The 13,248-nt window shown below is 39.6% G+C and overlaps 1 protein-coding gene across 1 annotated transcript; it reads right to left on the reverse strand.

Moving 5' to 3' along the window:
- Nucleotides 1-4,614, reverse strand: CUNH15orf61 (chromosome unknown C15orf61 homolog). Its single transcript, XM_028752370.1, has 2 exons — nt 4,243-4,614; nt 1-243 (listed from the first exon to the last, which is right to left on the reverse strand). The coding sequence occupies exons 1-2, from the start codon at nt 4,586-4,588 to the stop codon at nt 116-118; spliced, it is 474 nt and encodes a 157-aa protein (XP_028608203.1). The 5' UTR covers nt 4,589-4,614; the 3' UTR covers nt 1-115.
- Nucleotides 4,615-13,248: the final 8,634 nt, after the last annotated feature.

The raw sequence follows: 13,248 nt of genomic DNA on the forward strand, positions 1-13,248 counted from the left end.
GGTTTTACCATCATTTTATTTTAAAGGATCAAAAATAAATACCACATACACACACACACACACACACACACAGGGGAACAAATTCATTGACATTTGTGTTTTCCAATGCACAATTTCAATACATGGCACCTTCATCTTCTTTATTTAGAAAATAGATTGTTATTGGTCCGTAACTGGTATGAACAGTCTCTGTGACCCTGGTAAATAACCAGGAGCCAAGTCCATATAATAAAGTTGGAATACCTAGAAAACAAATGAATATGTTACTCAAGAAGATCAGTACTTATAATCATGTACTAACATATGTCATGGAACAGTCTTCAGCAATGTTAACATAAAGCTTTAGAGACAGAAACAGAAGACCCGACACTCACTGTGATCACTAAAGAGCTGGACTTTATCTCTTTGTGAAACGTGGTGGAGATTACATGAGCCTAGATTTCTAAAACCATTAGATAAGACTGATATAAATTTTAATGTAAAGCATTTGCTTAATTCATTATCATCAATTAATTATAAAGTGATTTTATATTCTCCTCACAAATAAGCAAACAGAGAAGAATATGCATTAATTTGGTTGTAAATGTCCCTGATTATTGGCCTTAAGCTATAATGACTAGGTCCACTAGTAATTACTAGGTTATTCTTTAAGTTATATAGGAACACTGATGGCTAAAAAAATATTTGAGAAACTGGGTCAAACAACTGTCTTCAAAACCTAAGGCACAATCTAACTTTTAGATTTTAGTGTTGTTATCAGCATGACAAAGAAAACGCTCACTAGCAATTTTGTAGTTGATTTGAAAATAATCTCATTTTATCTTATCTGCCTGGACTCAAACAGATCTGTTTCTCTCCTTTTCTGAACATTGCCACTAATAAGGTTTCCATTTTATTTTAGATTAACTGCTGCTTGTTATATATCAAACTAAACACATACTATCCATAAATATGGATTCATGTGTATATGACTGCATGCTGGATGCAAAACAGACTTCCATAATTTTTATCTTTTAAGGCACTTGTTTAAAATCAATGCCTATTAACATATTAAATACACATATATACTGTGTGTATGTGTGTGTATAAAACTACAGGCACACATATCAAAAACAAATATTGTAGGCCCTATGCAAGTATTAATTTTATTGCTTCCATGTGGGAAATGAACAGAAAGAGACAATTCAAAAAGATAACTGCTCATTTGGAAAATCTTTCTTTCTAGTTAATAGAGAAACCAACACACACTCAAGACTGATCATACTGCTATTTTTTTCTTCTTTTCCTGCAGGAATATCTTCACTATGTTATGCTCCCTTTGAGGACATGTGTTGGAATACTCTGGGATGCCAGAGGTAACAGCTGCCAATGAGATGGTGGGTGGGGGAGCCTGATGCCTCCCGTTCAGGCATTTCTCTACCTTTAGGAACATACCAAGTTTCAGTTTGGATTTTATTACCACAGAATCCCCTAGAACTCCTATGGAATTTTCTACAGTATACTGTGATCTCTGCCCTTGTCATGACCCCAAAGAATCTCAAATGTCTCAAGGGACTGTCATAAAAAATAAATCCTCAAAAAAGTATAATAATAACATAGCTATTTGCAAATTATTCATCCAAAAAGGGGGTGGAACCCCAGTGGTATGTGATGAGAAGGCAGACGGTCAACAGAACACAGTGACAAGGTAGGCATAAGTAAGAGAGGAGTGAGGCTACAGGCTCAAATAAGAAATGGATTCCAATATGACACTACCACTACAAAATCTGAAAATCAATGGGGGTAAGGAATTTAAAAAGGTCCTTGAAGCAATAATTAGTTTTCTATCCATACTGAGAGAAAGATATACATAATATGCCTTTTAAACCAACACTAAAGGTTGAGTGTAAGGAACGGTAGGGACCCTGAGAATTACATTGTATGGTATTTATCATGGCTTCCAGTTAAATATTCTTTTAAAAACAAATCATACAAATAAATCCCCCCAGATAAAATTTAAAAACTGATTAATGATTATTGGTTTGATAACAACCGACTGCAGGGGCCATTATCAGTCTTGCTTATTGATGGAGGTCAGAGTTGATAAAGGAGACAGAAATTCTGTGGTTTCTCTCCTGGAATGAATGAAGTTTTTAGAGGTTTTTTTTTTTCACTCTAAAAAGAAGAGAATAATGCACACATGAGGAAGATTTGGTGCCTCTGTGTTTCACAGATTAAAAAATTTTAGTCAGTATGTTTCAAAATCAAAATCTTGAAGATTCCATGAAATAATAAAATTCAGATTACTGGAGACAGAGAACATCAAAACGAACTTGAGAAACAGTTCTTTGCACAATCATTCATTTTAAGTTAACTGAACAGTAGGTAAACTACCGTTGAATTAAGTACTTAAAACAATTGGAACTCTATAGTCAGGCTCCGATAACCCACTCATTCCAGCGCTAAGTTGCTTTCCTCAAATCTTAATCTATTTCCCAGTAGGGTACTCGGACTGATAAGCCATCAGTAAAATGTCAGCTCCACTGAAGGGAAGATGGAAGAGAAAGGGAACAAACGAGTCAACACTAGTCCTTATTATTCACAAAATGGAAAATTAATTATTCTGATTACTACTTACTTAGAAGGGAGGACAAGGAATAAAATCTTTTGTATTCTTATTCCCATCTAGGGACCTGATCCACACGGGCAAACTGTACAGTCGCCAACTGGGATCCCAACTCATATTTCCTCTTAGTTCAGACAAAAAATAAAAACCAAAATTACTAAATGGGTTTTCAGTAAAGTCCAGAAAAGGATTTCAGAGTAAGCCGATTTATATTCCAGCATGCAGGCACACCTTCTCTGCTGCACTTAAGAGAATTTCTGAAAGCCCACACACACTATTAAATCACTATTTTATATTAAAACAAAAACAAAAAACAAAAGAACCAACAACAAAAACCCTACATCTGTTGTTTTTCTGAAAAGGTTTTACTTTTCTGTGTGGGAAGTGGGAAGATTTTTTTTTTATTCTTTTGATGTCTTAATGACCAACAGCTAAAAGACAAGCCCTTAATCACAACAGGTACCTTTAAGAAAATGTTTATTTTAAACTGTGACATTTTATATAAGGGATTCAGCCTATATAGTTCACCTACAGCTTGGCTTACTAAGGTTTTTTTTTATTATTATTAATTTTATTTTTTTTACAGTCTACTTGTTGCCCTCCTCCCAGCCCACCCTCCCACACAGTTCCTCATCCTATTCCTCCTCCTGGCCTACTAGTTTTCCTAACCTATATCTCAATATTTGGAAAAGAATGATTCCTGCCAATTCTAATAAATAATAAACTCATTTTCACAAGTCTAGTTTGTTAGCATTTTGGCTTTTCCCATAGTTTCATACCAACCCCAGGATTAGTTGACATACTCTGAATATAGTCGATCAAACAAGTTATGAGATCCATTGGTGTATAATCTCCTTCCTGGACTGTCCAGTGGGACAATGGCTCAAAAATTCCATAAGTGCTATTTGAGTTATTAGCAGAAAATGCCCATGCTTTGCTAAATTTAATGAACTACTGGATTATACGTAATACTAGTACGGCTGCAGAGAGCTTAGTTTTAATTTTGGATTAAAAAAAACTATGTGGATTACACTAGTTCTGCTTCCTTGTGAGTTTGAGTGACTGAAATCTAAGTTAATAATTTTTAGCAGCTATTAATAGGTCCGAAACATCTTGAGGACTTGAATTTTTCCCTAATCTATAAAATGCTGTCACATCTACGATCTATGATATTGATCTTTCTGCCAGTAAACCAACAGTACATAAACATCTACCGGGAGGACCGTCAGAATTAGACTATCTTCAGGAATATAGATACTAAGGAAGACAGCATCTTTTAAGTCTAGCACCTGAGAAAAATATGATGTCTGCAGAGAACCTACTGCTTTTTAGCAAAACACAATTGCTGAGATTTCACATAGAGACAAAGAAACTTTAAAAGTCCGTCCAGGTTTTGTCCTCCAAAAGTGATGAGCGCGGGAATGACTCCTGCTGAGCCAACTTCAGAGCCACTGTCCGGACTCGCTCCTCGCTGCCCGAGGCAGGGTCCTCCCGGGTGGACAGTGGCAGGTTCACGACCTCAGCCCACTGGGGATGCTAAGGGCTGGCCCTGGAGGCCGAGCGGCGAGCTTGTGGGCCAGCAGCGGCCGCTCTGGGCCGGAGGAGTGCCCAGGTCAGGCGAGGGCGCGGCCACTCACCCAGGTTGATGACCTTGAGCGCGGTAAAGAAGCGGTTCTGCGGGGCCAGGTCCTGCCAGGGCGCCTTGGAGCAGTGGTACTTGATGAAGGGGAAGCAGCCAGTGCGCAGGACGTGGTAGTTGGCGCCCGGCACTGGCCAATTGAAGTGCGACAGGCCGAACTGGTCGTTGTGGACCGCGCTGTAGGGCACGCAGAAGGAAGTCCAGTGCGGCAAGCGCCGCTGCAGCAGGTGCAGCGTCAGCACCTCCGAGGCGCGGGGCTTCGGGCGGGCGGCGGTGCCCGAGGCCCAGGGCCGGCACAGCAGCAGCCGCAGCACGGCCTCGTGGGCCCTGCGCACGGCCTCCATGGCCCGGGCCGGCTCCCCGGCGTGCCCCTGGGGCCGCGCCTTTGGGGGCGGGGTCAGGTTGGGTGCGCATGCGCGCTCCCCTCATCACCCTAGGCCAGGGCGGGGAACACCCGGCGGGCGGCCGGCGCGCGGGTGAGAGCGCCTTGAGGTGCAGCGCGTGCGCACAGCGGCCCGCCGGGGCCTCGATGCAGGCCCCGGAGGGCCAAGCGACTGCGCGAGTCGGGGAAAATTGTCACCTCTGGCCTCAGGTAACCCTGGAGCAGGGAGAGAATGTTAAAACAATCCTCCACAGTGACAAACCCCAGCCTGGGCACCGAGGGAAATCCTCAGGGATGCCCGAGTAGCTGGAGGTGTGCTCAGGAAAGTGAGCTGACGTCAAGGCCTGGCCTTTGCCCGGGCTGCACACCTGCTGACCTCAGACTGCACTTTTGTGCTGATGTCCTCACAGTCGCGTTCACTGCCCAGACTGAATCCTAGATAGTGCAAGATAAAAAGGGTCCCAAGCCAGATGTGGCTCTTGCCTGTCATCACGGCACTGAAAAGGCTGAGGTGTGAGGATGGGGTGAGGAGGCCAGCCTGGGCTGTATAGAAGAGCATCTGTCTCTCAACTGCCTCCCGAACCCCCCCCCCCCAAAAAAAAAAAAAACTGAAAAGAAAAAGAGTCTTATGTTTTCTGTTTAGGGCCCTAAAGCTCAGAGAAACCTTTCTTCTGAGAACGCAGTAAATACTAGGACAGGATATGGCAGTCAACAACCTTTAACAATCCTCAGATACCTACCCACTTTTATTTTATTATTGTAAGGAAAGCATCTCTCAAGCTTCGTGGTAGCATACCACCTCTTTTCTAAAGTATTATTACTCTTTTTTTGTTTATTTTTATTGGATATTTTATTTATAATACAGATGTCATCCTCTTTCCCCATTTACCCTCCCTAGAACCCCCATCCCATCCCCCTCCTCCTTTATGCTTTTATACCATTTTGATTACATGCATGTATTAAGGTCAGTTCTAGGTTGAGGAACTAGCAATACAATAGATGCAAATAGCCAAGCAACAAGCAATACAATAAACACAAATAGTCAAAGAAAAAGCAAGGCATTAAAGCCAGTTACGTGAACACTCTCGTGATCACTGTTTCTAAAGGCTTATCAGGATGACCAAGGTATCTGAGCTTACTTCCCTGTCCTAGTCCAAGGTCATTTTTTGTCTGAAGCCTACTTACTTGTTCTAGCCTAAAATTTAGATTCCTGCCTGAAATTACTTCTTTGTTGTAGCCTAAGATTTAGATTCCTACCTGAAATTACTTCTTTGTTCTAGCCTAATGTCAGATTCCTGATTGAAGCCCACTTCCTTGTCTTTGGCCAATGTCATATTCCTGCCGCAACCCATTTCCTTGTCCTTGTCCCATGTCAGCTTCTTGCCAAACAGCCCCAAAGGCTCTCCACCTCTCCCCCCTTTTTTATTTCATTAACAAGACTAAGCCTGTCTTAGGTCGTTCTGACAAGAATGCCTTCCTTACCTGTCATGGAATATGCATTATCAAAAGCAATGCATTTATGTCTTAGGTTCGTAAGGCTTTGTGCAGAATCTTACCCATCCTTGGCTTGCCAACCTGTTATATTAATAACTCTGTCTGGGGGTCCATTATCAATTTCAAGTCAGTATCATTACTCTTATATGTCCTCAACTTATGTGGAGAGGATGCATAAATAGGATGAAGTTTCTGGAAAGTATCTTATGCAAATGAAGTAATTGTGTGTGGGGGAACTATATAACAATTATTTGCTGAAAATTCAAGAAGGACACAAAATAGTGTGATATTTAAAGAAGACTTATTTAATGTATACAAGTGTTCCATTTTCATGCATACTAGAAGAGGCAATCAGATTCTATTATGGATGGTTGTGAGTCACTATGTAGGTGTTGGGAATTGAACTCAGGACCTCTGGGAGGGCAGCCAATGCTCTTAACTACTGAGCCATCTCTCCAGTAACATTTTTTTTTATAGCCACCAGTTTTGAGTTAGTCGACATTGAGTTCATTCCACAAATATGTCAAATATTTAGGGGAGGTCTTGTAGTCATGAAAATAGGTTGAACATTATAAGATTTCCTATTAGCGATTTTTAAAGAAAAATTAGGTGGAGTCATGATGTATTTAGCTATGCAGAATAGCTAGGAGGATTATTGAAGGGAGGCAGGGAACTGCTACAGAACTGTCATTTTCAAAGTAAAGTTTTAAAAGCAATAGAGTCTCCTTTTTCTAGCATGTAAAGAAAATTATAAACACAATGTGTTTGTTTCTAAACATTTATAAGTTAATCTTTTAAATAGTAGTTTCATAGGTAAACCAACACCACAGCAGGATCACAGCTAGTTTGTTGCCTTGGTTTTGTTGTTTTTGTGTAGGGCGAGGATTTATTAGAAGAAAGTCAGGTAGATAAGGTAGTACATGTGAAATTTGCAGAACCAGACTCAGAAGGTGGAAAAGAATGGAGGGATCCTGGACAGTGAAGACATAGAGGTGAGGCTAGACCAGGAACTAGCATAGTGAGGATGCCCAGCCAGCCCCGCTGGCACTGGGCCTTCAACTCTGGTTTGTTGTTGTTTTGTATTGCAAGACAGTGACAATTACAGCTGCCATTTTCTCCCCTTAATCTTCTGCTTTCTCTGTATCTTATTCAGAAAAGTCCTGATCTTTCCAGAAAAACTGACTTCTTAAAATAAACGTAGGTTTTAAAAAAATGATTTACCTTAAAAGTGAGCACATGCTTCTGTTACATATATTTTTAAATGGTGGCAGGAGATTAATTATGAGAACTACACTAAGTTAACCTAACATCAAGTTAACGATTGGTCAGTTTGCATTATGTTAGTTGTGGGCATTATAGATTTTTTTATGCTATAAAAATTCATTTAAAAATGAAGTTGAATTAATCATGCATTGAGACTCTGGGATACAGTGTGTCTGAGAAACTCTAGGTTCTGTAGCATATGAAATTAGAAAAAAAAACTACTGATACACATAACCAGGTGTTACATAAGTTACCGATTTTTTTCTCATTATGAAGACTTTAGAAAGGGCTAGTGAACAAGAGGGACAGGACACTTCGATGTTGGGTAAACCTCATCACAGGTAGAGATTTTCCCTAACGCAAGGCCATTTGACTCTCCCTCTCTTTTCCAATGTAAGAAGTTCTCCCGATAGAAGCAGATAGATGATGGGCCATTCTTCCTTTTAGAATGTTCTACAGACCAGAAGAAATATGTCAACAAACATCATGTTTATCCCACTAATATGCCAAAATATGGGAGCCTTGTAGCCATGCAAACAGTTTGTTGTATATATGTAGCTAGAATGCTCTTCTAAAAGTCATTAAGGAAAAGGCAGTCCAATAGAAAGAGAGAGAAACGGACATATCAGAAGTGAAGACATCCTCGTATGCAATAAATGTATAAAAGGTGCATAATTTCAACCATCATTTGAGAAGTAGAAAATAAAGTCACAGTATAGTACATCACACACCCTTGGAAATGGCCAAATTTGAAAAGACAGAAAATTCTAAGGGTTTAAAGAATGTCGAGCAAGTTTTTCCAAAGTGGGACATTGGAATTCTTCATTTTTACGGCATTTCTTTATATTGTCGATGTTTGTGTTTTTTGACCGCCAGTATGTCTGTGCGCTATGAACATGTCTTTTGCTGGTAGCAGTCAGAAGAGGGCATCAGATCAACTGGGAGTGAAATTACTGCTGATTGGGAATCTCTTTGTTGGGAACTGAACTCTGATCCTCTGAAAGAGCAGCCAGTGCTTCTAACCCTGAGCCATCTCTCCAGCCCTTAATTGGAATTCTTATTACACTGCTGGCAATCACTGTGGCAATGTTTCGTTCTCTACCCTGCCCTGTGTGTATATGTGTGTGTGTGTGCCCGTGAGTGCATGTGCGTGTCTCTCTGTGTGTGATAGTCTTGTTACATTTCTCAGGCTGACTCTGAAATTGCTATGCTTTCACCTCAGTCTCACATATGTGGCTTTGACAGATACTTATAGGTGAATATATGCCTTCCAACATGCCTTATGACACAGAACTTGTACTACTGCTAGGTCTATATTGTTTTATCTGAACTACCATAACAAGGTGTCATTCAGTGACTGGTTTTAAACCATAGAAATTTATTTCTAATAAGGGCTGTAAGGTATTGATCATTTTGGCTCCTCTGAGGGTTTTCTTCCTGGCTTACAGATGGCCTTATCTTGGTATCCTCATATGGACCTACTGTTTATAATTCCTGTCAGATTTCAGCTCCACTTTGGTGAGTTTTTTTTTTTTTTTAACCTATAGCACCTCTTCTCAGGCCCTATTTCCAAATGTAGTCATGCTAGGATTGGGTCTTCAACATATGAGCTTGGGTGTCTGAGGAGGGAAACACATTCAGTCTGTAGCAGTATCTAACATAAATTGTGCATGTATGTTCTCCAAAACACATGTACTAGAGTACTCATAGCATACTATTCATAGTAGTGATATTTGATCTGTGAATTACAGGTATCAATTATGTGTCCATGTTTTTATATATTATTAGTATTTTTAGTTGTTTGGGGTATATTCACACATCCTAAGCAACTGTTTTACTATTACGCTACATCCCCAACCATTATTGTTAGCATTTGTCAGGGAAAATTTTATTAGAAAAAAAAATCTCTTTAGAGCTAATCTTGTGTGTGTGTGTCCATCCATCCATCCATACTATTTATTTTCATGTTGTTTTGGGTCTTTTTGATGTTTGCTTTTTCATTTGTGCTTTGAGACAAGGTCTCAATGTATTACCCAGGCTGACCTCAGACTTTCGAGCTGAAGCAGCCCTTCCACCTCAGCCTTTCAGGTAGCTGGAACTATAGGTGTGCATCACTACATCCAGTTCTCATGCTGTGCTTACAACCTTACAGTGAGGTGAGGTCCTGATTTACTCGTGTGAAGTTGTCCTCCATTACCGGAACTTAGTTGTTAGAGAGAGTGTGGTATAAGCTATTTAGAGAAAGCAAGATGGTATTTACATAACTTATTAAAGTCTATTATTAGACTTGTTATATTTATTTTTAATAAATTATCAATTTATCTATAAATTAATATTTTTGGTGAATGTATATGTATAAGAAAAAGCAGGACATATAGGGTGCAGTGTATCTAAGGTTTCAGATATTTTCTGGTATCTTGGGAAGGATCCTCTGTATATAAGCAAACACCACTGTATTGTAATAATTTGATTTAGCACAGAGCAAGATTAGGGTGTAGATTTTAATTCACTTACATTCCCAGAGGAAAAGTGAGGGAAATCATGCTACGTGCGTATATCAACATATTAGTAAAAGATGGAAGACTTACAAATATGAGATTAAGATGCTTATATTTAAGAATTAATTTAAAATTTTCAGTTTGGATCTTAATGACATTTTGTTCAAGGAAGGAGGAGTATGGAGATGATTTTGTCCAATTCTTTTTTCAGGATAGTTAAGAATGTGATCCTAGGTAGCCAAAGTAGATTCAGACCCAGGCTTCCTCAACACCCATCTCTGCTAAGTGGCTCGAGGCCCTCTAAGCCAAGCTCAGCACTAAAATCAGTGGACTTAGGTACGTGTACAGCCAAATGAATGTCCATCAATTCTCCGCACTCTCAACGGTGGCAAACACTCATCGCTGCTCCATCCTCTACTCTTATGTCATGTCGTCAAGGACAACATGTGAGATTTATACAAGGTTATCGTCATGGAAAAGGTTGCTCAGAAAGGAAGGGGATACTGTCCACTAATTTAGATCACTATCTGAAGGCTCCAAGGATAGATATGGTTGCTAGGACTGCTGCCGTAAAGAGTTACACTAAGAATTACTCTGGCAAAGTAAGACACCGTTTCATCTGGAAATGCCAGTGGAATTTCACTTCAAAACTTTTACTGACAAATCATGTCAGTGAGTATTCTGCTATATTTCCATTATAAATTGAGTTGGGGTTCCTTTAAATAAATAAAGAGCTTCCTTAGGGCAGTATTTGTTTATACTCTTGTTGTCTCCCTTCAATGTGATATAACCTTTCCAGTCTGAAGATATATGTGTGATTTCTAAAGCATTGTGACCCCCCAGTACCTAGGGAAGCACTTGGCATATTTTAGACACTATTCTTGAATACATGAGGATGGATAAACGTGAATATAATTAGTGTACTGAAGGGATGTTGGAGAAAGGAATGTATACTATATAGGCTTCAATCTAATGTTAAAGTGTTAGTTGGGGCTGTTGAAGAAATTAAACTACAAAACAGGTACAAAATATATCCAAGATCATCTATCAAAACCAAGTTTAAAAACCCTGGCCTCTGGCTACCAGTGAGCTTTCCATCAAAGTAGTTCTATTCCCACTACATTGCTTGATATAGGTGTTGGTGTTCTGAAATCTGGTGTCAAGATATGTTTATAACTTTGTAAACCAGGTAACAATATATGCTGATAGATAACGGAGTCCATTATATGGGCATGTTCCCGGGATTGCAAGTGTTCATACTCTATAGTCAATGTTTGGGGTTGCTCTGAAAAGGTGGCCAAATGAAGCCAGATTCATATTCTGTATGGGTCATAGTTAATGCCCTGGCTTTTGCAAGGAGCCTTACTTTTATTAACAGAAATATTTATAAAACGTCTATAACATTTTTGCAACATGAGTCATTTTCAGATCAAATCCTGAAGATGTTTTGGCTCCATTGTTGATCTTCAACTGAGAGTAGCTTTTAACCCCTTAGCTCTGCCTGTGCTCCCTTCCCAGAGTCACTGTCAAGTAGTCAATGATCTATAGACAAATACTGCCCCAAGGGAGCTCTCCATTTAAAGGGGCCCCGGCTGAATTTGTAACGGAAACATAGCAGAGTACTCGCTGACTTATGATCTGTCAGTAGAGGTTTTTAAAGTAAAATTTCACTGGCATTTCCAGATGAAACAGTGTCTTAGTTAGGGGTTTACTGCTGTGAACAGACACCATGACCAAGGCAACTCTTGTAAAGACAACATTTAGTTGGGGGCTGGCTTACAGGTTCTGATGTTCAGTCCATTATTATCATAGCAGGAACATGACAGTATACAGACAAGAATGGTACAGGACGAGTGGAGAGTTCTACATCTTGTTCTGAAGGTAAACAGAAGACTGGCAAAGCCCACCTGTACAGTGACACACTTCCTCCAACAAGGCCACACCTACTCCAACAAGGCCACACCTCTTAACAGTGCCACTCCTTGGGCCAAGCATATTTTTATTTTATTTATTTATTTATTTATTTTGGTTTTTTTGAGACAGGATTTCTCTTATAGGCATATTTTTTAAAAAGTACGTATTAAACTCTTTTAATGAGCGTCATGAGTTAAGGAGTTTGGACACCATGAACTAGGATCACTAAGCAAGCCCACTGTCAAATCCTAAGTATGACTTTTATTTGAGACTCTGGAGCTTCTACTGTTTTTTTTTTTAATTTTTATTTTTTACATCTGTTTGGAAAACTTGGAATTTCATTTATAATAAAAGTTTAGTTTGTCCAAGTGGCATTTTCACAGAGAGAGCATCTGGACACGGTTTAGATGTGTGTGAGTGCTATGCCGCTGTGGACAGTGTGCACGTTAGTCCAAGCCAGGATCTCAGTGAACCGCAGCCCGTGGTTCAGCTCCTCTTTTTTAGTCCTTATTGCTGTTTTTAATAGAGCAAGATGTTAAAGCTAACTGCATGCTCTATTAATTATATGAAGGTGAACTTGAGTCATCTTTGTTACTGAAGATGATTAATAATTACTAGTTCTGCACATGTTTCTAGTGCATTTCAGTAAATAAGCAGGGTACATTGTTGGGTAGTAATTGATTAATTAGCACATTCATCCTACACAGCTCAGTGGTCCAAGGATGCTGAGTTTGAGATATTGTTCATAGTTATTACAGGAAACAAATCTGCTCTATTTTTCAGTTTATTCTTCTGCACACTACTTTATTTTTTCTAGATAGAATGCTTAATGGTTCAAAACCTTATAGGTTTATTCAGATAAATCAACTCATGAAAAATTGTAAGTCATAATCTCAGTCTCTTGTTTCTGTGTGAACTAGGGTGAAAACTTTTACAAGGCTATTTTTTAACATTTAATCTCACTGGTAAAGTGGATCAGATAGTGTAAATATAGGGCACTCCCCCACCACGCAGGAAGTGCTCCTTGAGCACCTATGCACAGCAGGGTTCTGGGATCTCATTTGCCTCCCAACCACATCAAATAAACTGAGGACTGCAAGTGTCATCAAGTTGGTGCTATGCAGAACCAGGCACATAGACCGTGGATCTTCAGAAAAGTGTAGCATTGGGTATCAGTCCTCATTTTAACTGTGGTCATTTAGGGATTTTTTTTCTTCTAATTTACTGAGCCTCATGTACTTGAGAGAACTCTGGGCAGGGGCTCAGGAGTCTCGTGTTCCTAGCTCTATATTGTTATTATTTCTCTGATCTGTGGTTGGACCCAAGACTTCATACTTGTTCGCCAAGGACTCTACCATTGAAGTTTAACCCCAGCCATACAGCCTTTCTTAAGGAAGCGATGAGCCCGTCATTTCCCCTGTTTAAGAATGAAACATTCATCCATAAAATGAAG

Source organism: Grammomys surdaster, unplaced genomic scaffold (assembly GCF_004785775.1).
Source record: "Grammomys surdaster isolate TR1022 unplaced genomic scaffold, NIH_TR_1.0 125896, whole genome shotgun sequence".
Lineage (NCBI taxonomy): Eukaryota > Metazoa > Chordata > Mammalia > Rodentia > Muridae > Grammomys > Grammomys surdaster.

Bases quoted from the DNA above. Each gene is read 5' to 3' on its own strand.
- CUNH15orf61 (XM_028752370.1), bottom strand. From the start codon at position 4,588: ATGGAGGCCGTGCGCAGGGCCCACGAGGCCGTGCTGCGGCTGCTGCTG. The intron at 244-4,242 runs GTGAGTGGCCGC...TTTGTTTTCTAG, and splicing joins GCTCAAGGTCATCAACCTGG to GTATTCCAACTTTATTATAT.